The sequence below is a fragment of the Fistularia commersonii genome, chromosome 20 (assembly GCF_037954325.1).
Source record: "Fistularia commersonii isolate RoL2024-O1a breed Wild chromosome 20, RoL_Fcom_v1.0, whole genome shotgun sequence".
Classification (NCBI taxonomy): domain Eukaryota; kingdom Metazoa; phylum Chordata; class Actinopteri; order Syngnathiformes; family Fistulariidae; genus Fistularia; species Fistularia commersonii.
Window position 1 is genome coordinate 4,759,268 of NC_141303.1, and position 25,405 is coordinate 4,784,672.

A 25,405-nucleotide genomic window follows, 5' to 3' on the forward strand; every position below is an offset into this window, starting at 1 on the left:
TTATAAACATTTCCACGCAGTTTCCTATTATTTTGGGGGACTTTCTAGCTGATGGAGGGGGGAGGTCCTGTCGTCAAGGCACAGAAAAATTATATAACAAAAACATCTACATGAATGAAAAGAAAAATATGCAGAAAGAAAAAAGTATATATACATACATGCATGAAAAAAATGTAAATATATAAGTGTGTGTTCACATATGTATGTCTACATGTATGTTTTGTTTTTGTTTTTTCCTCTTCTAATTGTTTCCTATCACCGTTTTGGTGATTTCTCTTTCATTTTATAAACATTTTCACGCAGTTTCCTACTATTTTGGAGGACTTTCTCGGTGATGGAGGTGGGGGGGGAATCTCCTACTAATTGGGGGGGCGCTTTTTTATTCATTGAGGGGGGGAGTCTCCTGTTATCACGGCCCAGAAAAATATAAAACAAAAACATCTAGACGAATTAAAAGATAAATATGTAAAAAGAAAAAAAATGCATACATGCAGGTAAAAATATATGTGTGTGTGTTTACATATGTTATATACATATAGTTTTGTTTTTTCTTCTCTAATTGTTTCCTATTACCATTTTGGTGATTTCTCTTTCAATTTATAAACATTTTCACACAGTTTCCTACTATTTTGGGGGGCTTTCTATCTGATGGAGGGGGCTCCTGTTGTCACGCCACAGAAAAAATATAAAACAAAAACATCTAGGTGAATTAAAGATAAATATGTAGAAAGAAAAAATATAGACACATACATGCATGTGTTTACATATGTATGTATACATATATGTTTTGTTTTTGTTTTTTTTCTTTTCTAATTGTTTCCTATTACCGTTTTGGTGATTTCTCTTTCAATTTATAAACATTTTCACACAGTTTCCTACTATTTTGGGGGGGCTTTCTACCTGATGGAGGTTGGGGGGGGGGGGGGGGTCTCCTGTCGTCACGGCCCGACCCAGCCTCCTCAGCCGGGATCGGCTCCCGGGTCACTGCCGGGTGAAGCCGAAGGCACCGTAAGCACATTACGTCGCCGCTTGCCCATTGGCTTAAGCGTTCCGGACTCCGCCCGGGAGTTTTCCCAGCTCGTGACCGCCGAGGAAACCCGGGTCACCTCACCGGCGGCGGTGCTGCGGGTCCACCGAGCCTCGGAAGGATACCGACGATTTGTGTGTAATTTTGTGTTTTTGTTTGTGTTAGTGTGTGTGAGTGTGAGTGTGTGTGTGTTATTGAAGGCGACTCGGGCTGCCAACGATGGAGAGCCGACAGCAAGGTGAGTCCGTCCGGAAGTTAGTTTGTTGTTGTATTCAGGCTCCGGGGTGAGTCACCTTAGAGCTAATAACAATGATAATAATGAGATGTGCTCGTAAACATAAATGAGAAGAAACAACTATTACCTGTTTTAATTCAAGATTCAACGTGTTTATTGTCACGTGTGCAGTCTGGAAACGTGTTTCCCTGTACAATGAACGTTCTTATTTTGCTGTCCAGTAGAAGTTATGCGGGGGAGATTTGAAGCCACGTACGCAGCTGCCCTGTGTTTACATTGATTTTCTGATACAAAACACAACAATTTTAAATCCTGTTGGAATGTGGGTTGTGGAAACATGAAAAAAAACAACACGTAGTTAATTTAATCTCATGAAAGGGTTGGTTCATCGTCATTCACACTGTGGAGCAGTGTGTGTGTGTGTGTGTGGGTGTGTGTTTAAGACAAGATGGAAATTCCAGAGAAATCAAAGTCCTGCCGCCTGATACTGTTTCCTACCTCATAAACTGTGATTTTGTGCAAATCCCCCCCCCCAAAACTTCAAAAGCGTATAAGTGAGCAGGTATTTCACAATCATCTCACCCAGACTTGTCTGAGTGCTGATAGAAAATGCACTGCAAGTGTTTATAAAAGATTTATAATATAACTGCTGTTTACAGAAACAAGATAAGAACATATCTGCGTTCCAGTGACACTGTTCTCCTTTCACGCTTTATCAAATGTAGCCTTGAGATTTGCGCATTTCAAGAGCAAGCAGCGACAGACATCATTGAGAATGTTTTAACCTGGGGCACATAAATGTTTTAAATTCTTCCAAACCTTGAATAAGTAATTCTTTCAGAGAGATTCCCTCAACACCATAGTTCAAATGGGATGTTTTAGATGTCTTGCTATAAATGATGCATTGAGGAATAATGCAAATAATGAAGTTAGCCAAAGCTTCTCAGTGTACTGAAATTGTTTGGCTATTCTGGCATTCACATTCCATGCATTAGTGACCACTTGTTTGATGCTAAGTTTCAGGGTTCTTTGGGGTCACGTTTCAGGGTCTGTTGAACATCTCTGATATACACCCCTAAATTATCCATAAGCCCTTCAATTAACATTCTAGAAGAATGTTCAAAATGTTAAACCATAAGAACATAGTACAGTATTGACAGCATGGCTGGAATCTTGGCCTCTGGATCAGCTTCAATTGATTTTGCAGCCTTATGACCATGAACAGGCTTTTGATTTTGCCTAGCCACATGACCATGGGGGCCAAACGGGAATCTTGTGACCAAAGGTATTCCACGCTGGACACAAAGAAGGGGGAGGTGTTTTTATGTGTCTCTGAGAAATGATGCACCAGTCCAATGATCGCAATGATGACAAAATAAAGCATACTGTAATGATTGAATTATGAATTATGATTGAATTATGAATGTATTAAATTTTACATCATAAGAAACAGTCATATGCTTGAAATTTTGGCTCTATCCCCAGATGCATTGCATGCAATGATACGGTGCTCTTGAAAATTGAACAGACTTGTACTCCAATAATGTCTGTGATAGCTAATACTTAATAATGATTCTTTAATATTGTGAAAAAAGCGAGTCGTCTCAATCGTGTGAAAGTACAGTAAATAAATTGTCAAATTAGTCACTTGAAACATGCCTGATGAGTAAAAAACGTCAGGAAATTGGCCCAAATGAAAAAAAGAAACATTGGGAAATTCCAAATCAGTCACATGAAAATGACCAGAAATTACCAACAGAACTAGAATTAGTTAGTTGTTGAAAAAATCATATTTTGATACTGCAAGATGTTTCTTTTTAGGTAATTGTTGTAGTGCTCAATTTTCATTCAGAATGCCACCTGTCTCTTTCATTCTGTACTTAACATTACGCTTTTCTTCACTGAAACTGGCCACATGTGGAACCACAAAGGAATGAGTAGTACTGGAGCACCGCTGCATGTCTCCTTCTTCCTGTGATGATCTAACCGATTTCATCAAAAACAAGGGAACTGGTGTTGCTCAACACTTCTTGCTTAAGTGTTTTATATCCACAAAAGATCTCTTGTAGACACAGTCTACAATGGAATTAGTAGATTTTCTATTTCCAGATGCTTAGACAGCAAGAATCTCATCTCTCCAGTCAGAGTAGCTTGAAGATGCTCGTGTTTGTTTGACAAAAGGGTCAGAAGTCAGGTTTCCTGTCCAAATGCAGACTCAAGATAAGAGCACAAAACCCTCACAGTGAGACAGTTGTTTCCACTTCCTGTGGCTAAAAACACTGGCGAACCTGTCAGGGAGGCAGTGCGTTTGTGTTTGTATCTGCTGGCATAACTCTGAGTGTTACGTGTGTGTGTGTGTGTGTGTGTGTCTGTGTGTGTCTATGTGTCAACTGCCTTGCTTTGCTGCAGATTTATATTCTAGTGTTCTGAGTGAAGCAGTGGTGGACTGGGGCAGCATGGGTCCAGGAGAGGAATGGGTTAACTCAGCCACACATGAGTGGGAGCAGGGTAAGAATAGTGCCTACCAGTCAAGGAAAAAAAAAAAAACAGACTTAATGCCTCTCACAGATCACCTCATGAATTAGTGATGCTGGAGCAGATCACCGGGCAGGAGTGCTGCATGTTTGAAAGTTACTGTCTGCAATGTTCAATATGTGATTCTATATTGATTATACTTTAAATAGCCAGAGGCAGTTGCGATTTGACTGGGTGAACTGGTAACAGGGTACATCATGTTTGGCTTAACTGTGGGTTTGCTGCAATGATTCACAATCTTTTGAATTAACTCTCTCTAAAAATTGTCCAACCAGCTGTTTTGTTTAGAGGAACTTCCCCTTTGGTTCAACTGTGGAGGCATTTTCACCAGAGTTGGCTTTTTTTTTCCATTTGTTAAGCCAATATGTATTCAAGTGACAGGGCCAACACTCTTAACTAGAATAACAACCGTACCAACTTATTTAATGTACGTTTACCTTTCATAATACTAAATATCATCCGATGTGGACACACTGGCGTTAACACTGTGCCCACCGAGCCTTACATTCAGCTGTTAGTTTCAAGGAAAGATTTGAGTAATACCATGGAGTCAGGCTGTTAAATGTGTCAGGGCAGCACCAAAGGCTGAGAGAAGTCCAGCTCAGAGCCAAGGCTTTCATGCACACCGAAAATACTGACCTATTGCTTTGCCTATAGGTTTGAATCAGGGCACGTTGTATCACCTGAATGCCGAAGACTTGCCTCAAACTTTTCAAAACGGGCAAATGTGGATAGATCAGGCAGTGCTGCATCAGGAAGAGCTGGGTAAAATGTCACCACCGGAGCAGGATCACTGGGGGCATTCTACAGTATCTCAGTGTGACAGCTGGGTCATGTCCACCACCTGGGACATGCAGCTGGACACCACAGGTGAAGCCAGATTTAGACTACAGCCAATAGACTAGATGACCTTTCACTCTGGTTGTACATTTTCATCACAAGAACCTGTCTGCTCTCATGACTTACGGCGCTTAAGTCACCTTGTTTTCTATTTCAGCAGCTTACAGTTTAGAAAAACCAATCACTGATCCACCTATCTCTACCTTTACACCTGAAAAGTGAAATGTACTAGTCCCTGAATGTACTGTATGCTCTTCAACCAGAGTGAAACATGTCTTAATGTGTAGTTTTGAGTCTTGATGACCTAGAACAAATAAAAAAGAAAAAACACATTGGCGATCATGCCTACAAGCCACATTTTGTCATAATATGGGAGGACCAAGTCAGTAAACAAAGTAAAATGTTATTAGTCCCCCTCAATAAAATGCTGTTTTTATATGGAATTCAGATTATATTTTTGAAGGGAATTTAGAAGAATAATGATCCAATATTATTTTTATGAGATAAGTCAAAGAAGCGACAAACTGTATAAGTATTAGGGGTTGATATAGTTGTCGTACATAAACAAATTTTTGTCCCAAATTTTCTAACAACGTATGGGCTAACACAAAGCTGCCCTCTTGAGAGCATTGTGAAATGATTGTTTTTAAGATACAAGAAATAATTCCAGGTCAGTAATGAGCTAAATTTCTGGTTAGTTCAATTCTGGCTAATAAGAATTATGTTTATCACAAATAAGATAATCGGCAATTACGTTGAAAAATTTGCAGATTAACTAACAGCTCCAGTGCCAACACAGTAAGCCATAACTTGGACCATTAGAAATTTTAACATTCTTCCCATTCCAAGACTCTGAAAAGTAGAACCTGTGTGTCAAGGTACAAATAACTAGGATTTTATTGCTATTGATTTAGTCCGACTCATGAAGTAACATCTTTTATTTAATAAGAACAGCCACTGCACACCCAATGTAAAAGGAATGTTTAGAGAACACTGCGCGTCTTGTTGCCATAATGACAAACTGTAATACATGTGACGCCGGGGGAGCAGTTGTCACTGACATCGTTTAGATAACACAGACAGAGCCTGTTCTGACAGTGAAAAAAAATGCATTCATGTCATGTGAGTGTTTTCTTGTTCTTTTCTTTTCTTTTATTTTAATTAAGACCGACATTCACAGCAGAGTCACTTAGAAGAACATAGTTACCGGGTTAATTATTCAATATCGTTCTCTTTCAAAGTAACAAAAGCAAATGCAGATGAATTAAGAACTAAGTGCTTTTGTTATATCAGATGTTTATAGTTGTGAGTGTGCAAGATCTCAACAGGCATGCCTTTTTAGAGTTTTTACATTGTAGTTATGTGAGTTAATAACAATTTTGCATGTCGCACAAAGAGATGATGCAATGGGGTCTGCTGAAAAGATTAATTTCTTCATTAACACTTGACTCTAAAAATCACAGTGGTTTTAATAATCTGATTGTCACGCTGCTGTGTAATATAACTCTCTGTGCTCTCTGTGCTGCATGCAGTGCAATTGTTCACTCTTGTAACTCTTGTGAGCTGTGTTTGCTGCATGATCTGTAACCAATGTGGGCTATTAGACTGTCCTTGCATTTTTACTTTTTGTGTTTTTTTGTGAGTCTCTAATAATCTTCCTTCTTTTTATTGTGCTTGTAATGTTTCTGCATCAAGAGAGAGGACACCTCACAGTAGGTACTGTGGCACTACGCATTTCTATTCCGTCATTTAGAGCCTGGCTTGCACTGTGCTTGAAGCTAACACTGAAACTTGCAAGTAAAATTTACTCATATAATGGTGTGATAGTGTTGTCAGGAAAACAAATATAGTACTGTCAGCAAAAATGATTAAAATTAGGGAGTACCAGTATTGTTTCCAAAATGGCCAATTAGCATTTTTTAACTTGTATATTAATTATTGTTAGACATTAGGGCACTTTATGCTGTAATTGTTTGCACAGTAGGGTCAATTAAAACAGTAGACAATGGATTGGTCTGTACTTAGCCAGCTGGTACATGACATCAATTTAATGTGCAGTTAAAATGAGTAAATGTCAAAGTCAGAGGGCATCTACATCTTGGCATTTTGCATATTTTTTTAGTTTAGTTAGTTAACAAAGCACATTAAAAAGCAACACATTATCAGCATCAGCTGTCATCAGATATTTGTTTTGAGGCTTCCTGGCATTACATTATTCCCTTATAGTATAAGAAAACATTTCAATAATATTTGATTCAGGCAACATTTATATTGTATGTAATGCACCAATCATATATTTTACATCAGCACACTGCACATCAGCTTTTCTTTCATGAAAAGTTTCATAATCCCTTGCCATTACTTGAAGGTCTCAGCTGTCTTTTATCATGTTTCACATCGGGCATTATTCCACCCTTGGCCCCTTACTTTCTGTTTAACTCGGTTTAAGTTTGTTTGAAAGTTTTATGTGTAAATTGGAACTTTTATTTGCAAATCACAAGTGTTTTGTTGAATATATCAAAATAAATATCAATGGTGTTACTTTGTACAGGCGATACAGATGATATCTGTTACAGATATAGCTTTGTGGCACAATTACTTGTTGCAATGTTGTATTTTTTTAATTTTATTTTGATTACACTGATACGATACCTGCTGTTACCGATACCACCCCACCCACACAAATACCTTCGACAAACACACACTCAGATTAACTGTCAGCCACATAGGTGAGACAGTGGGGGTTGTGGAATAAATTTGTGTTTAGAAAATTCTAAATCACATAAATGTGTCATGTGACCAAAATCTCTGTATTCCACTTTTGCACCCTGAAGTCTGGTGACGTTTAAAAGCATCTTGTTTGTGTACTACTGTCATTAGTCTCCGTCATCAATGTTAAAGTCAGATAATCTATGTCTGTTAATCCAGATTAGAGCTCCACAGGATGCGCCCGCAGGTTACATAACAGTCAGACTGAGACAAAGTCAGACATGGAGACACAGATAGAGACAAACTCTAAGAAACAAAATAATCCTGGGGGCCCCGAAATAATAATGAGGGTGGTGTGGTGCAGGAGTGGTGCAGGAGGAAGAACGTCTTTGGGACCAAACATTCCTGGATCGATTCCTGGCTCCTCCTAGTGTGTCCAAGTGTTGTTGATCAATACACTGAACCCCTAGCTGCTGATGGACGGCAGCACACTGCTCGTGGTTCATCCATGATGGCTTAATTGCAGGGAATGAAATTCGCTCCATAAAGGATAAATTATAATTCTGCTGCATTTTCCTCAAAATCTGACAGGTTTGTTTCAAAGTAATCATAGTACCAATATAAAAAGATCTTGAATCAAATTCCTTTCAAAGATTTCAAAAATGTTTTAATGGAAGATACTCAGACTGCACAATCTGTACCACTGCCAAAATTGCAAGTTCTTATGCTGTTAAACATATCTGCCCTGATACTTGATATTGTCACTGGCATTCGCTTTGTATCCTGAGAGCAGCTCTGAATATGTACGCAGAATAGTAATATCAGGAAGCTGTCTACATTTATTAATGTATTTATTTTATTCTACTTAGTGTTTCTTCATTTATGTCCAGGGTCTGCATGATCACGTAAAAATAGAGTAAGTGTATTGTAAGAAAGCAAAAAAATCACCGAGATGTTCTTTTATTTGACTATGAGGTCAATGCAGTGTTTGTCCTATGGGCTCATTTTTCATTGCAGTATAAAGTTCTGCACCTTTACGGAAACTGCAGAGTAATGACTATTTAAGGCAAGGAAGCAGAGGAATTAAATGTTTTGTGATATGTAATGCCAATCATAATAACAAAAAGAAATATGTTGATTTTTTCTCTCCCCAGAACACATTGACTTTTTTCTCTCTCACTGTGTGTTTGTGTGTATTTGTGTTTGTGTGTGCACGCGATTATACAGGTTTCCTGGACTCTGATCCTTTGGGAAAGGCTGAAGATGACATTGTATCAGAGGTCAATCTAAACAATGCCATCATGACTGAGGAGGAGAGAGAGGAGTTTCAGCAGGAATTAGTTAAAGTATTCACACACACAATTGTCTTTTTCATCTGCAGAGCCATGTGTTTTGATTTCCTAAAAGCATATCTCTCTCTCTCTGTCTGTCCAGCTAGAGGAAGAGATCAGTACTCTGAAGCAGGTTTTGGCATCTAAGGAGAAACAGCACGCCGAGCTCAGACAGAAACTGGGTATCACTCCCCTGAGCGAGCTCAGAAATAACTTTAGCCGAGGCTGGCAGGACATGCAGAGCTCCACAGCGTGAGTAAACGTTTGAAGCGGGAAAGGCTGTGATAATTAAATTTAAGAATAAAAAATGATTTTCCCACATGACTGGATTTAAAGACTGAGGTACGTTTTCAGTATTTTGGATAAGAATCCTCTATTTTGCGTGTCAACGCAGACACCCTGTAGAAGACGCGTACACACAACATAAAAACACACGGGCAGTTGTCAGGCTTGAAACTATCCTCCAAGCAGAGTGGCACAGACATTACAAACCAGATTTGAAAAGACATGATCCTTCGCTCCGAGCCGAGAACCAGGTGTGTGATGTGCCATCTGTTTTGTTCAAGTGGTAACAGACATCAGAAACCTGATTAAAAGCAGCCCTACAGCTCCTGCTGGCTATATGCATGCATTTAATAGGAAAATGTTTGGAGCACTTTTGCAATGGAAATGCCAAATAATGTATTATCTTACTGTAGCGATAAAATCACCAGAAGTAAAAGTCCTGAGACCATCTGTGTTCCAAAGCAATAAAAATCTGTAGTGTTCCTACAGGCTCAGATGGGACTCTGTCTTTTCTTTTCTAATTTGTCTGATTAGCAGCTCTACACTGAGCTCCACAGAGACAGACAGAGAAGTGCAGGGAGGCGGAGGGGATAGCTGCTTATCCAGTTTCACTTCAACCTTAAGATCACTTTACACACACTATTCTCATCAATAATGAACCAGTGTGACCGCAGGAGGGTGAGGTTTTCACCAGAGCCGAACTTCAAATATAGATGTTTACATAAGTTGTAGCACAAAATGCGAGTGGAAAAATGAATATTATAAAAACAAACTGCAGCAGGGAAAACAGGCAAGAGTTACTCATATAATTTGGTGATATATGACCGTGGTATTGTGTTGTCTCCCTTATATGTATTTTATACTATATTGAAAACATTTGATTGTGGAATTTTGGGTTTCTACCAACTGCGATGTTTAAAAGAATGTCATTCAGCCCTCTATCACGTTATCATTCAGTATAGTGACTTTTGGTGTGTCGGTCAGGTACAAGAAGACGTCAGAGACATTGTCCACAGCCGGACAGAAAACCTCAGCAGCCTTCAGCAACCTCGGCAGCACCATCACCAGGAAGTTTGGAGACATGAGGTAGAGCATGCCGATCCTTCTCTCACAGAGTTAAAGCTCTTGTTGCTACCCTGTCTCCTAGCTATTACCAATGTCAGCGCTGTCTCTCTGGGGACTAATTTGATGTTGTGCAAACACCGGCCATGTGTGTGTTCTTTCGCTGGCCTGGAGAACCGCCACCTCAACTTGTTCTGATCACATCAAATACCCTTCTGCAACCGAAGGCAGCAAATTTGACTGCTTTGGATTGTTTTATGGCTTATTGCAGTTCAGCGTTAAAGTACAAGTAGATTCTTAGGTGTCCAAAGTCTTTTTGAGAGGTCCTTCATATTTGGAAGCATTGAAATATTGAAGAGTTAATTTCATTTGCCTATAGTTAATCACAACATCATGGATTAATCACATATTTCTTTGGATGTTAGTGAATGAATTTGAGTGAGATATTTTATCTGTGTTTAAATTAGCATGACAGGTTTTGAGGAAATTAGGGGATATCCCATGATCCCAAAGGTAAGACATGAGGATAAATGCCCTTCATGTCTTCACGCAGCTAATTAGACCAAACTCAGTAACTAAGAATAATTCAAAATACATCTGGATACTAATTCAGTGATGCCTTTCATGCCTTCCAATATATTTAAAATATTCAGGGATTTGACATGATTCTGCCCCATCACAGTGTGATCCGATCTGATACAACCTCATGAATCACCATGTCACTTCGCTCTATATTTTTATATTTACGTGAAGAAATGCTGATAGATTTATTAATTCAGGTCAGAGGGGGAGATTACACAAGCAGTCATGTCTGGAATCTCATTCTTACCAAAAGTGTACTGAACAGTTAATATGAAGAGCGATGTGGTCGTAGTGATTTTACCTTGCAGGGGAAGCGAGGCATGGAGGAACATGTCAGACATCCAGATCGCAGCATATTAACGATACTCACCCTGAATGCAACTAATCTGAATGTGTACGATAAGCTCTAAGATGAGGATGAAAATACGCTAAAAAGCATTAATGCTTGTTAAATCTGTACAGTCACTTTCAACATAAGGGTGTAGAAATGCCTATTCCATCTTCAGCACTCTTTCTTTCGATCAGAAGGTGACCATTTATATTCCCCTCACCCATGACTACCGCCACTGTTTCATTTGCCCTTACATTGAGCTCAGTGTGTTTTCTATATTTATGCTCTCCATCCCTGTCTCCCAAGAGTTGTGAGTCTTGCCTTAGCCAGTTCTACGGTAGCTGAGATTACGTAAGCACACATTAAGCTGCTTTCTCTGAGAGCTGAACGGTTAGAGACAAAGTCTGTCTCACTCACTTTTGTTCTTTTGCATTTGCTCGGGTTCGGCTATGCAGAAATGTGCATGGCCTGTTTGCTTCTGTATGAAATTAAAAGGAAAGGCACCTGGGGGAGAGCGCTTGAGAATATAGGACTCTGTGGCTTTTTTTTTTGTGAAAAAGACATGAGTTTTGCAGCGTGGAGTACATTTAGTCTGCACATTAGAAAGCACAAAGAAAGCTTTTTTTTATGAGACCAAATTGTATGGATTATCAAAATAAGCAAATGATGACGGATGCATGTTTGATCGCGATTATAAAATGTTACATCTGATGCTATTATTTAATCTAATACACTGCTTTTATTTTTGCCATTTGTTAACAACATTCTAAAATATCAGGTGTTTAAATATACATTTTGAGTGTATAAAAGTAGTACTTGAGACTTTTTAATATGGGATTGAATATATTCTCATAGATTCGATTACAACATTTAACAATATTTGTCATTATTATAAATATAAATAAATCTACCGAGAATGTAGATTTTATCTTTTATTTCAACAATAAAAGATAGGTTGATTTTTTTTGTGGGGCAAAATGCATTCTGTATTTTCAAGAAACAATACATATCCTATACTATTATATATTATTCCCATATTGTTATTATTATTACAGCATGGTTGGTCTAGAGATACTTTTCCCCCGGAGGTATGTTTGTGTGATGTTTGTGTACTTGAGTGTGTTTGAAAGGTTTGGTTAAAATGCACGAAATCATGCTTGTGTTCATCTCTGCTACATTTGCAGTGAGTGTTTGCATCTGATATTTTGCAGTGTCATATAGTTGAAGAATTTCACACAGCTTTGATTTTTAGATAATCCAGACATTATTTTATAGTACTGAAACATGAACTGTTCAATGTGGTTTTAATTATACTGCTAAAACTATGATTCCATTCTTATGTAAGATGTAGTATGAACAACAGCAAACAGTTAAAGTGATACAACAGTTACATATCTTCATTTACTATTTAAAAAAATGTTTTTCCAAAACCTTGAGTACGTGCGGGCATGTGGTTTTATAAGAGCGTGCTATATGCATTTGGATGCATGGTCTTGTAGATGCAGATATACCTATGTGGTAAGTATATTCATTGGATTTCCAAGTGTGGTTCTAAAATTGTTAGTATAAATATTTTATCTCCCTTGTATTTTATCTCAGATATGAGTCCTAACTGGATTTGAGGTTTAATTGCTCACTTTCTTTCAGTTTTGCAGAAGGGGATTTAGAAACAATAAGACTACTATGTCTGGGATGTATTAATAATTCTAAGAATATCAAGTTGGGATGTCGTTTGGGCATGTAATCGAACTCGTTTTGCCCTAAAGCATGCTTTTAAATGTTTTCCCTCCTCCTCCTCCTTCATGCTCCCTAAGGTCCAGCTCCATAGGGTAAGAACCGTCCACTGTACCCCATCAGAACCCTCCGAGTGAAGAGCGTTCTAGAGAATCATGCACTATGTGCAGACATAGCTCAGTAGCTGGCTGGTACAGTACTTACCGGAAAACAGAGTCTGCTGACTCTGGTTAAAGCAAATGATATTAGCAAGTTGCACTGCAGAATTAGAATCAGGTGCTTGTTTCTACTCAGAATCAGATCAAATTGACTTTAGTTTTGGTTTTTGGTTCAATAAAAATGCCTCAATTAAGCTTGAACCTTCCTGTGGCAGCTTCACCAAAACTGACCTTTTACAGGCCAAGACTTACAACTTTTGGACGATAAATGACTTCATCCTCTATGCATCATGCTTTTAATGCGATTATGCGTCTGATTGCTGTTTGTGAAAAGATGCATTTTCAATTTGTAAGTTGCAACACTTAGAAACAGAAACCCTGAGAGGCACATTTCAGCGTTTATTGGCGCCGTAAAATTTTGAGGTGATTAAATTGTACTCTTACAAATCCATTCCCTACTTTGTGATTCTACTCTCCTACATCTCAGGGAAAATACTTTATCGATCAGAAGTCCAGTACAAGTATTGCAGACAAACTGTACTTAAAAGTTTCAAAAGTGAATCATTATTCAGATTGCATTCTTTATTTTATGTTAGTGTATTGCATTTTTAGCGCAAAAAATACATGTCAAGTATTTCAATAGTTAGTGTCGTGTCAAGTTTGTTGCATAACTCTTCATTTTGATGATGTATGATATGTATAACTTGATTAGATGTTTTAATCTGTAAACCAAATACAGCTGTGAGATAAATAGCGTAGAAAGTGCAGTTTGTCTCACTAAATGTCATGTAATGAAACAAGGAAATGGTATCTAGAGGAAGGAGTCAGGTGATACTATAAGTAATTTAAAATAAGGTTTAAGTGCACTGCCAAGATAAAGTCACATACATATTTTCCACTGCTGTTAATGTACAAATTATTATTTGTGAAACATGAATGCTTTTGAATATGTTTAGGAAAACAGGATATTGGCACCTCCCTGAGGCTAACATTGTTATTGCAGTTGCAAAGCAGCAGACTTTTTTTTTTCTCTCATTTTATTTAGATATTTTGGTACGTATTTGTTAGTTTTTTTTATAAAACATAACAGAATATTATTCAGAAAAAATAGAGTGAAAAAAATCCCACCTGCATCCGACTAGATTTTGTAACTGTGAATGTTGCTTTTTACCAGCAAAAAAGAGATAAGAATCTCCTCCTATAAAATGTAATAGTGCTTGCATATTCTCTCCATTCACCCCTCCTTCTCCTCTCCCTTCTGTCCGTCTCACTCACATCTTCTAAATGACACTGAAAAATGGTTTATCATTCTGTCCTCAACAGCTTGGTTGCTTCTTTTGCTTTTCCTGCCTTTTTCCTGTGCTAATGATTAACCCCTCTCTCACATGCTCACCTGGAACAGCTACTCTATCAAACAGTCTATGAGCATGCCCACCATGAGGTAACTGTCGTGTGTGTGCGTGTGTGTCTGTGTGTGTGTGAGAACATGTTACTTACTTTCTATCCCAGTTCATCACTTTTTGTTTTGTCAAGTGACCACACCGAATGGCCTGGATTGCCTTGGAAGATTACCCTGAATTTGTAAAATGTGCAAATATGGTTAAAAATGGGCAACAGTGGGCCAAAATATTATGTGACAAACTGAATAACAACTTCATCCTGAACTTAGACCACTGTCAACCCAAGAATAAATATCCTAGGGTCGACTAGGGGAGGATAAGATCAATTCATAAGTGATTGAAAACAACCAAAATGCGCAAAGTCCCTTTTACCATTGGTTTCTATCAAGAGAAAAAAAGAATAGTGATGGAAAATCTATGCATCACAAATTGTTTTTTAAAAAAAATGAACTATCATTCTGAGTGACTGTCATGTAAGTGAATGAATTCAGTCATTCTCTCACAGATCAGAATCTATGAAATAATTAACACATGTTCTTCTTTATAGAAACTCGCCCAGCTTCAAGTCTTTTGAGGAGAAAATGGAAAATACAGTGTCCACTATCAAGGTGAACAGTGAGTGACTGTGTGAGTGAGTGAGATGCGTCATGCATTAATGCTGCGCAATTGAGAGCATGGAATCCATTTTATATTCCAGCGATTCATCCATTCCATTAAAAATTATATTAATATTATTAATGGTAATCCCATATAAATATAACTGATTTATAACAAGTCAGTCCAGTCATGCTTGCTGGAAGAAATCTATTGATAAGTCTGCTATGTTATCTATTATCAGTTGATACTCAGTTGATCAGTTGACTTGTTGACTTCCTTCATCCTTTTGGCAAAATACACAAAATTAAAATGTGGCAGTGTCTTTTGCAGATAGAAGATGGTTACTTGAATGAAATTATTGTATTTGTACTGCTTACCTGTCTTTGCACTGTTTACATTTCAATGCAATAATATGCATATCATGCATTGTTTTGTTTTTTGTCTACCCATCTGGCTTCACTGTGGACAGCAAAATAATGATATCGTTGTACAGGGAAACACATTTACAGACAATAAACACTTTGAATCTCGAATCTTGAAGAGAAGGGAAAAATTAACAATTAAAAAGGGAAATAACAACAGAAACCTTTGCTATTGGCTGTTGGTCATATTGTTTTTTAAACAATTTCATTGACTTGGGGCTGCATCATTTCATGGGAAATGCATTGGGTAAATAAACTATTAGCAAAACCTCACTGACGAATCCTCTGCAGCCTGCAAAATCTGCAAGAAATAACCAGAAATTTATGGGGAAATGAACCTAAAGGTTGTTGGAAATATATTATGTCTTTTGAAAGTAGCATTCAAGCATATAATCAGAAGTGTAATAAAAGTAAGGATTATTATTTGACAGAAAATGAACCAGTATCCTCATAAGTCTGAGTCTGATAGATGTTTGTGAAACTCTGCCACCTCTAGCAAACAGAGAAATAAGAAAAGAAAAAAAATTCACCACGGTGCACAAATGAATTGATTTTTTTTTCCCCTTACATTTTGTCAGACTAAGGTCGGGAGCTCCGGGACTGGAGGTAGTTTTGAGGAAGTCCTATCCTCTGCAGCAAAGGCCAGCTCTCTGGAAACTCCCACTAGCGATGCCACCGACACACCTGAGAGACAGTGTTAGATGTGTGTCCGTCTGGTTGGACTCCAAAGGCTTATGAGTTTTCTGCAAGCAGACCCACGTACATGATGAACTCAGCAGTAAGAATTCAGCTCTTACTGGATTTCTACCTATGGTTTTGTGAAACAAGGTTCATATATATATAGGGCCTTTTGCTTACTTAAGGCTTATAATCACACTATTAACACTGTAAACCTGAGTCTCTTAAAAGATATTACCGAGAAATCGGAGATAACGGAACTGATATTTTGGATGATTCTACTCATCTGAATTGGCGAGTGATGTCCTGCCCCCTACTGGTGTTCAGATCAGTGAACGAGACCCATTTGACTTCCCCAATCAGATCATGTCGTTTTCTGACACATGCAGAATTCAGTTATGGTTTCCCAACACGCCCGGTAAGTTTATTGATTCCCACTGTGGGGGTGTCACTCCACACACACACAGACATACACTTTAAGGCTATATATTTCAATCCCCTTTGTCATACACCCTGTGAAGGCAGTGTCTTCGTAGTGAAAACTCTGAAAGGCCGCAGTTCGAAGAGTTCATGCTTGTTTAAAATCCCCCCGGAGGTTTTCTTTTTCCCAGGGCTCGGTCAACATGACTGTTTGCTGTCATAGCAACGAATGAACTACCTGTTTTACAGCTGTTACAACACTGGTTTCATTGTGAAATTAACTAGCTTAACGTCTCCTTCATTTAAGATGTTTTACAGACTATTTAACTTACACTTGTTTGTGATAATTAGTTCACTGAAATTCCAGTTCTCCCTGTTAAGATTTAGTTAATAATTAATCCAGATGCACATTATCTGCTGTTGACATTTACCTTATTTGTTTAAATGCTGGTTCGCACGGCACTGAAGTGTGGACAATTGTAAATAAATACGATTCCAGAGAAACACTGAACAACTGTGAGGTTTGAGCTGAAATAACAGAGGTTCAGTTTTTCCTCTTCCTCTTACTGAGTCACGAGCAGCAAAATATAATGTCTGTTCAATAATATAACTTTGACATTTCTGTAATTCAGTACTTGGCAGCCTCTGAAATCCAACATACTCTTATCCTTGAAGTACATGAAAAAGACCTGAATGTTTAACTTGTTGACTTTTGGTTTAGAACTAACTTATTAATGCTTTATAACTGTCTTGAATCAGATTTTACAGCTATTCCATCAATGTTTTTGTTCTGAGAAAGACTTAAAGCTTGCATGATTTGACCATAGTGACAACTTTCTGCTCTCAAAAAAATCCGTTATGTTTAATCTTTCTCCTTATCCTTCATGTTTTTGATAATTTCTTGATTGTGTTTTGACAAATATATCAGGATAAATTCATGTTTAGGTCGGTTGGTCTATTAAGCAAATTTACTAGAATTCATGTCAATGTCCAGATGCTGAAACATCCTTTGTATCAAGTAAAACCAGTCAGGTCTGTCACATTTGTGCAACAAGCTGAAATAAAATGTATTTGAGCACCATTTTCAAGAGGTTTTTCAAACTAACATTCACCTTATCCTGTGTGTCAACACTATTAATTATCTTTTCTTTCTGACTAATGTAACATTAAGGAGCATTTGAACAAAAAAAAAAAAAAACAACATAAAAGTTGTTCTAATAAATTTATGAGAACTTGATGTACTTTTGAAGTGAAGCTGTGGAAAACTCAAACTGTTGAAGAAAAAAAATGCAAATGCGATTTGACAACACTCCATGGCAGTCAGTGAACTATATTGGCAGATTGACCAACTGCCATCCATTAATATTGACCATATACAGTAAATGCATATTACATTTTTTCATTTAGTCCTTGTTGAAAATTCATTAAGAAAATATTAAAATATCAAATCATGCTGCTACAGACAAGCCGGATGATGCTGCACAATCAACCCACTTAGCTGCCCGATTTCATGTACAATTGCTAATCTTTAAATATCACAGATTAAAGGTGCAATAAATAGACCATGACACTGCATAAACATTACATTAACAGCAGCGGCAGTAGATAAAAAATGACTTTGAATAACGGATCGGTTTCGAAAGACTTGAGAAAACAATTGCTGTTACTGCAAATAATTTACAGAAGAACAGACCTCAATTACTGTTTTCATGAAGTGTAAATATATTATTACATTTGTATCGTTTCAGAGGAGGTATAACGATTGGATGCATGTATTTATCCATTAGTTATTGTATAACACTGTAACAAATAGTAACAATGTTGCAAAAAATCAAATAAGAACTAAGTCACTAACACCATTTGCAGATGACTCTCTGATGTCCTAAGTTAAGTATTGTTGTGTCCCAGGGGAAACTGAATGCATCTCCACGTCTTCTGCTCCACGATCCAGCATTTCCGAGGCTCCCTTAAGTTCTACAGTCATGCTGTATCAGAGGTTGAGTGAGGTTCTGCGACAGTCTCCTGTGAATTCCTGGAATTCTGCCCTTTGCGATTTTCCCTCTCCTCATTTAAAGAGCAAACGATGTGCAGAACGTCCGGGTGGTGAAACCGACCTAAGCAGAAGCACAATTATAAAGAAAAACGGCTTAGCTAAATTTTTATTGTATTTCTCTCACCCGCAGACAAGCACTCAAGAGGTCAAAAGATTTGACTTCAGTATAAATTCTTTTTTTTTTGTCAACGGCAAAATGTTCTTTTTCAGACCTTTTCTTTGAGTATCCTGTTTTGTCAAAAATAAACTGTATCAGGTAGTCAATTTATAAGCAATGACGCCCAGATACAAATTACAATCTCACCCTCTGTGGAGTCAAAGAATTCCTGCAGCCGTCCCGGCGTCTCTTCCAGCTCTTCGTACTCGTGAGCTTGAAGAATCATCTCAAGCAGATCGAACTGTTTCACCAGCCGAGCCTCCGGACTGCTCTGGGTTTCATATTCCTGCAGGTTATTATTGATGACAGTGTCCCATGAGATGGACGTGCTCCTGCATTTAATTTCAAAGTGCTGGTCTCTTAACAGGATCCTCACAGGACAGAAATCAATCACAGTTTGACCACATCTAGACAAAGGACTTTGCTGGCCTTGGTTCTTAGGACAGCTCCAATTTATTTGCCGTTTTGATTCATCCAGCTTTCTTAAATCATCTGGAACATAGTAACACGTGCATTACTTCCTATTGAATTCCACCCAACTTCCATGCGCAAATCCTTATTGATCTTTATAGGCAGTGGATTAATATTTCATAAGTTTATCATAACTTTGCACTGCAAATAAGAGTAATTATAAAACATTTCTGAATTGAGACATTATTATTCTATCTAGCAAACAGGAAAGAGAACTGTACCTCCCACAGGCCATAGATTTCCCTTCTGAGTCCTTCTGGCAGAAGACCGGATAGATGCCTCATTGCCTCCTGAAGTAAGAATTGAGTTTTTAAGAAGAAAAAAAAGTTTGCAATGAATAGATAATATAGCAGGTAGAGACGAGACATGGCTTTTAATGCAGCTCATTTTAATAAAGCACCCCCCTTTGCAAGGTTACTTGCCTCTTCTCGTCTATGTTTCTCTGCTTTGCTGATGTTGTCTGATGGTGCAATATCGCCAACAATGCACTCGGCCATATCGTGAACCAGAGCCAGCTTTATACATCTCGAGACAGACAGTAGATTAAAATGAGTAATGTGCTCTCACCGATAAAACTTCCAATAAATACATGAACAATTTCCCACAAGGGATCAATAAAGTATTCCAATCGGTCAAATCAAAAATATTAGGTTTGGGGTTTTATAATACTATAGAGTAAATTCTTGTCGAAATCTTGTCGTTGTGGCAACTGGACTTAAATTTCATTCGAGAGTCTTCTTCAGTTCTGAGAAGTAATTCAAGTCCATCTGCCACGACAAGAAGAATTGATGAATGACCTTGATGACTGGGAACCTCCACAGATGAAAAAAAAAGTAAATATTATTTCACAAAAAAAAGTTCATGAATGGAGGATGCACGTTATGACAACACACCTGTCCTTGTCCACTGTGGGGTCTGTGATGGTCAGAGACATCATGGCCATGCGATACATGTGGTCCGACACACTCTCTGGATCTTTAACCTTCTTATAAACCCACCCTGTGCGCCGGACCCTCTGCAAGAAACACAAGTTAAACCAGTGATTTGTATTTATGACTTATGATGTCACTCCATTTAATGCCTCTGACAGATGAACCGCTCTGAGTCAGGTTATTTCTTACTTTAAGTTGTCCGATGAGCTTCATAAATTGCAGCATGTTGCTACTAACAACACTTTTCTCCATGCCGGCAGCAGCCATCCTGCTATGTCTTCTTCTCTGAGTATTATTGTAAAATAGCTCAGGGGATTCGATTGAACAGCGCCATCTGCTGTCTCGGAGGTCAAAGTTCAAGAACGTTGAAGCACAGATTTTTTTTCCCACACTTAATGTTCTCATCTTCTTGTGATACGCCTTATAATTTTTTTCTTTTTAGCAGATTACACTAATATGTTTATACTGAACCTCAGACCATTTTTCCCGCAAAATAAATTGTAGGTATTAAATTTTGCCGGTAGGTGACGGCCACGCGACCATGCAGCACCGGAAATGCACAAAGAAGAATCCGGAAGAGGAAGAAGCGGGAGATTGGAAATCGTCAACAAACATTTTAACTCACTGCCTAACGGAAGCGCTTGATAAAATGCTGAAAAAACCGACGAAACTGAAGTCTATCGTAAAATCCAAAATGAAAAACAACGTTAACATTCGGCCAGCGTCAGAAGCGATGGTAAGTAATCTGATTGTCTGGATTTAGCTTTAGCTACCGTTAGCTCGCTCACAACCACTCTATTCCCAGATTGAACTGCTGACACTGCTGTTTCTCAGCGACCTAGCCGAGGAGGCAAAAGCCAAAGCTTTTGAGGAGAAATCTACAACCATCAGAGCTAGTCACCTCAAAGCTGTTTCCAAGGTCAGTTCTAGGATGCAAAATTTGGTTTCCTTTCGCCTGAGATTGACTTTATATGCATCAATGTTGTGTGCTGTTACTCTTCAATGAAAAGAAATAATACAACCGATCTGTAACGGTGACATGCAAGCAGGGATGTAGTGATCAATCCATGTGATACATCATTTATATAAATAGTAATCTTACGTTGATAACAATCAGTCTATAGTTAAATGTGGGCTACACAAAAAGTGTTGTCAATCTAAATGAACCGAGTTCATGATACAAATTCAAATGTTATGAGTTCGAAATATGCATTTGTTATCATGTTGAGTTAAACGCAACATGTCACACTTTGATATATCTGAAATTTTACCATTTGCAGAAATTGGAATTTTACATGTCTAAGACTGATTGTGCATTTTGTTGTGAGAGATTTTTTTCCTTTTTTTCAAACCAAAAACTAGCAGTTTTCAGATGAGATAAGTATTGGTCCACAAGTGATAAATTTGCGCCAATTCTATTTATAGATGGCATCGCCACAGAATGTGTATCTTTTTTTTAATCAGATATCTGGAGGCTAAACAGGAGATAACAAAGATTTTTTAACAATGTAGGTAAATGTACAAAATGCAAGTGTCCAAAAAAGAATACTTCTGCACTATAACTTCTGTATTAGACTGTGTTGTGACAACTTGTCCGTCATACTGTAGCATCTGAAAATGTCCCAGACAAGTGCCTTTCAAAAATAATTTCAAAAGATGTCATTCTATTGAATTGTAATTTTTTTTTTCTCTCTTCAATATTCCATTTATCATCAAAATTCCATCTATATTGCAAGTTTGCATTCCCTTGAATATATTTTTCATTTTGTACAAACATTCATATTTTCCCAAATATTGATGGTTGATGTTTTGACTTTGGGGTGTTTCTTTAATAAGGGCATTTTTGTCATGGAAAATATTTTACAATTGAGATTTTTTTTCTCTTTATAGAAAGTCCTGAAAAAAGCAAGAGGATGAAGACCATTGTATATTAGCCGTTATGGACGAATCTATGAACCCATCTCTCTGTCCTGTGCGTCTTGAATGTTAATGTTATTTCTTGTTGTAGTACAAAGATCAGTCCCCTCAGTCATAGAGCCACTATGCCCATGTTGGGCTCTTTTCTATCTATTTTCCTTTTCATTAAATTCCATCCCTGTTTAAAAACTGAACATGTCTCAGGGATGTTTTTCAATCACTATGATGTCTTGTTTTTCTCCCTAAAAAAACACCTGAAGGTAGAATCACAGAAGAGCCTCTGTGGTCTGACTTGAAAAGAAGATTTACAACAGAAACCTGATGCTTGTGCAAAGCTATAGGTATTTTGTGTGCAGAGGTGACTCATTCCATATACCTGACCGACTAACAGGAAAGATTTTTCATGCAAGCACAGGAGACAGAGTGGCGGAAAGCCACAGGGTCCCGCTTATAGAAACCGCAGGCTATGACACCAGCGACAAAGACTCTGTAAAGGAGCTCCTTGGTCTGAGAGACAGAAATAAATTCCCAAGAGCTGTCACTACCCTCCCAACTATAATCTGTCCTGTCTGCCAGACCCCAAAGTTCCCTTGAGTTAATGTCATTAGGGCAACTTGACCTTTCTTGTTTTATTCAGTAGACTATGAGTCATTATCTTTGCTACTAAATATGGTTGACATTCAGTGCCCTTCTCTGGCAGGCTGGAACAGGACTTTACATTCTCTCTGCTTTCATAATTAAATCAGCTTTTTTTATTTCATATGTTTAATGTTAAACGAAGGCAGCTATTGTGATACATCCAAAAAAGAATGGGCTTTTTGATAAATACCGCTGAATTCGTACGGCGGTTACATTCTCTTTAATGCATACATTGAAATGATTATCAAGCATTTTTCATTGCTGGTTCAGGTATGGTGATTCAATGATTTATTGGGCAGATGAAGACATTCAGACACCCTGTATCATTTAGAGTTGGCGGATCATTGTAAATTCTCCAAAGATAAAGGCAGAAACAGAATTTTACCACCCAAAAATTTTATATAATTTCTCAATTTCCTCCAGGTAAAGAGCCAAAAGTCCAGCTTGTGTCTTATAGCCAACAGACCCAACATCCACATTTTCTTTTTGTTTCAACGATTTTTATAGTTAATTAAAAGTAGTTCCAGGCAAACACATTTAGGGCGTCTATTTTTTTATTTATTCCTTCGGGATAAATAAAGTTGTTCTCATCTCTCATCTCAAATCAAGGAAATCAGGAACCTTAAAGTGAAATGAATTTAAAAAGTGCAAACAGAGCTGAATCACTCTTTTTCCTCTTAAAGACAGCCTCTGGGGGTGGCAGGTAGATGAAGATGCCATCATCTGCCTGGCGAATCTGGACCAACCCAAGAGCGATGAGAGTCAGGTTCTTTGAATTCGCCAATGCATTCCATACCATCAGGCTGCCTGTACTTTGTGCTAAATTGTCATCCATGAAGGTAGAGGCCTCTATTGTGGACTGTCCCACTGGCAGACCACAGAATGTACACTTGCAACAATGTCTGACAAGGTGGTCTGCAACACTGAGATGCTGCAAAGTATTTTGGTCAGAGCTGAGTCCTGCCACCATAAAAAAAAAATTCAGTTGTGGTTAAATCATCTGAGAGGGTGATGAGTCGGAATACTGGGCTGTTGTGGACGACAGAGGTGATTGTGAATTTTAAAAGGTTCAAATCACCTGTTGTCCTGGTTTCCGTCCATGGGGTTGACGTGGACACTGTGATGGACTACAGATACACGGGCGTGCACATTGACAGCAAACTGAAATTGACCCAAAAAATGCAATGCAGTCTTTGAGAAGGGCCAGAGTCTTATCTACTTCCTGAGGCAGCTCGGGAGGTCAGAGAAGGTCGTTCTTGTTTGTGGCCATCAGACTGTTCAACTTCACACTATCTCATCTCATCTCACTGGTTATCCATCTGGTTGTCTTTTGCTCTTGTAACTTATTTTACCTTAAACCACCACTTATATTTTGTCTTTACCTGTTTATTGGCGTTCATCTCATCTTATTTATCTTTTTTCTTTGTGTACCTCGGATCACACAATTTCCTCTGGTTTCAAAAAAGTATTTCTGAATAAACATCTTCAGAAAACAATAAATAAGAACAGAATTTGAACATGTGCAAACAGAGCATTGACTAAACCTTTTCTCTTAAAGTAAAAGTGCCTTAAAGTAAAGGGGTCCCGGCATAAATACTGACAGCCTCCTTTCAAGTAAAAATAGGTCTTCAGAAAATATATAAAAAGTGTCATTTTTAGGGAAAAATACAAAAAGAGCTTTGATATTTATCTATTCATCTGTCTGCAACCAATATGCACTCTGAGTTTGCACACCCAAATTTGTGAGATGTCAACCCGCACTTTACACACCTTTACTGTTTACATTCGAACTTGCACATCCTGTTAATACCGTTTACATTTCTCTGCACTGTTTACATTTCTTCGCTTCGTTGCATTGTCATATGCACAATCAGGAAAGGTGTTTTCCTTGTACAACGAAATTCTTATTTTGCTGTCCACAGTGAAGCCAGATAGGTAGCAAAAAAAACCAAAACAATAATAATAAGGATATTATTGTAATAAAATTTAAATAGTGCAAGGAAATGTAAACATTATTTACAGGATGAACAGTTGAAAGAAAGAGTGCAAATTGAAATGTACACATTGTATGCAGACAGTTGAATAAATTTGGTGATATAGACAGCTCTCCTGTGGGGTTCTGCTGTTCTTCTCTGCAGTTTTCACCACACGCTGCATGCGCTTTCGATTCAAAGCAGTGGTGATTCCGTACCATACGGCAATACGGTTCGGTTCCCACTCTCCCCATAGCCTGTTAAAGCGTTGTTGCGTAAAACACTGAACTCCTAACTGTGTCCTTGGCGCTGCTCAGTATCTACTTTCTGCTCATGGTTCATTCATGATGGGTTAAATGCAGCAGTTTGCTGATGTTGTGTTCTATGCACAACTGAATGTGACAATAATGGTCTTTCTTCTTCAGCAGCCTCCTCAGAAAGTATAGTTGCTGTTGAGCCTTCTTAAATGTCTGCGCCGTGCTGAGTGATCAGATGACGTCTTTACTGATGTGAATGATGATTAGGGGCAGAAAAGGTCTCATGTCCACTATCATCCCCTCCTACTGCAAGACACGTCAGTTTGTTTGGCTTGTTAGCAGAGAAAATATCAAGAAATGATTTTTCAGTTGTTGGGTCACACGGCTGCTGCATGAATTAGTCTCAAAATGATGTTAATCGCAGTATTTTAAAGCTTTGTGCTCTTACTTGTTTCTCTCACTCCTTTGCTGGCCTCTTCATCTATATTATGTATCATTTCCCTCCTGTTCAAGGTCAGCCAAGACATTGCAAAGCCTCCAAAAGTGATTTTTTTTTTTTTTTTTTTTTTTTGCAATAATCGTATTGTGCACGCCAGCCTTGTCTTTGCTGTTTTCACAGTTAAGTTGACACATGTTTATCTATCTTTGTGTATGTTGAGT

General features: G+C 38.1%; 3 protein-coding genes across 8 annotated transcripts; 2 read left to right on the forward strand and 1 right to left on the reverse strand.

Annotated features, from left to right (window-relative positions):
* Positions 1-1,024: 1,024 nt before the first annotated feature.
* tpd52l1 (tpd52 like 1) lies at positions 1,025-17,427 on the forward strand. Of its 6 annotated transcripts, XM_086166980.1 has the most exons (10): positions 1,027-1,265; positions 4,455-4,667; positions 6,333-6,353; positions 8,574-8,692; positions 8,781-8,929; positions 9,947-10,048; positions 12,752-12,766; positions 14,232-14,270; positions 14,777-14,837; positions 15,827-17,427. In XM_086166980.1, the coding sequence occupies exons 1-10, from the start codon at positions 1,247-1,249 to the stop codon at positions 15,947-15,949; spliced, it is 861 nt and encodes a 286-aa protein (XP_086023106.1). In that variant the 5' UTR covers positions 1,027-1,246; the 3' UTR covers positions 15,950-17,427. The 6 variants fall into 6 exon arrangements, with proteins under 6 accessions (XP_086023107.1, XP_086023106.1, XP_086023108.1 ...); XM_086166981.1 differs by lacking the exon at positions 12,752-12,766 and having other exon boundaries at positions 1,025-1,265; XM_086166983.1 differs by lacking the exon at positions 4,455-4,667 and having other exon boundaries at positions 1,036-1,265.
* A 127-nt stretch (positions 17,428-17,554) lies between these two features.
* Positions 17,555-20,240, reverse strand: hddc2 (HD domain containing 2). The gene is made up of 6 exons (XM_086166986.1): positions 20,149-20,240; positions 19,921-20,042; positions 19,450-19,552; positions 19,249-19,317; positions 18,704-18,842; positions 17,555-18,460 (listed from the first exon to the last, which is right to left on the reverse strand). Exons 1-6 carry the CDS (start codon positions 20,224-20,226, stop codon positions 18,327-18,329), a joined length of 645 nt encoding a protein of 214 aa, XP_086023112.1. The 5' UTR covers positions 20,227-20,240; the 3' UTR covers positions 17,555-18,326.
* Positions 20,241-20,537: 297 nt separating this feature from the next.
* cenpw (centromere protein W) lies at positions 20,538-22,086 on the forward strand. The gene is made up of 3 exons (XM_086167368.1): positions 20,538-20,695; positions 20,765-20,878; positions 21,850-22,086. The coding sequence occupies exons 1-3, from the start codon at positions 20,609-20,611 to the stop codon at positions 21,874-21,876; spliced, it is 228 nt and encodes a 75-aa protein (XP_086023494.1). The 5' UTR covers positions 20,538-20,608; the 3' UTR covers positions 21,877-22,086.
* The last annotated feature ends 3,319 nt before the right edge of the window (positions 22,087-25,405 follow it).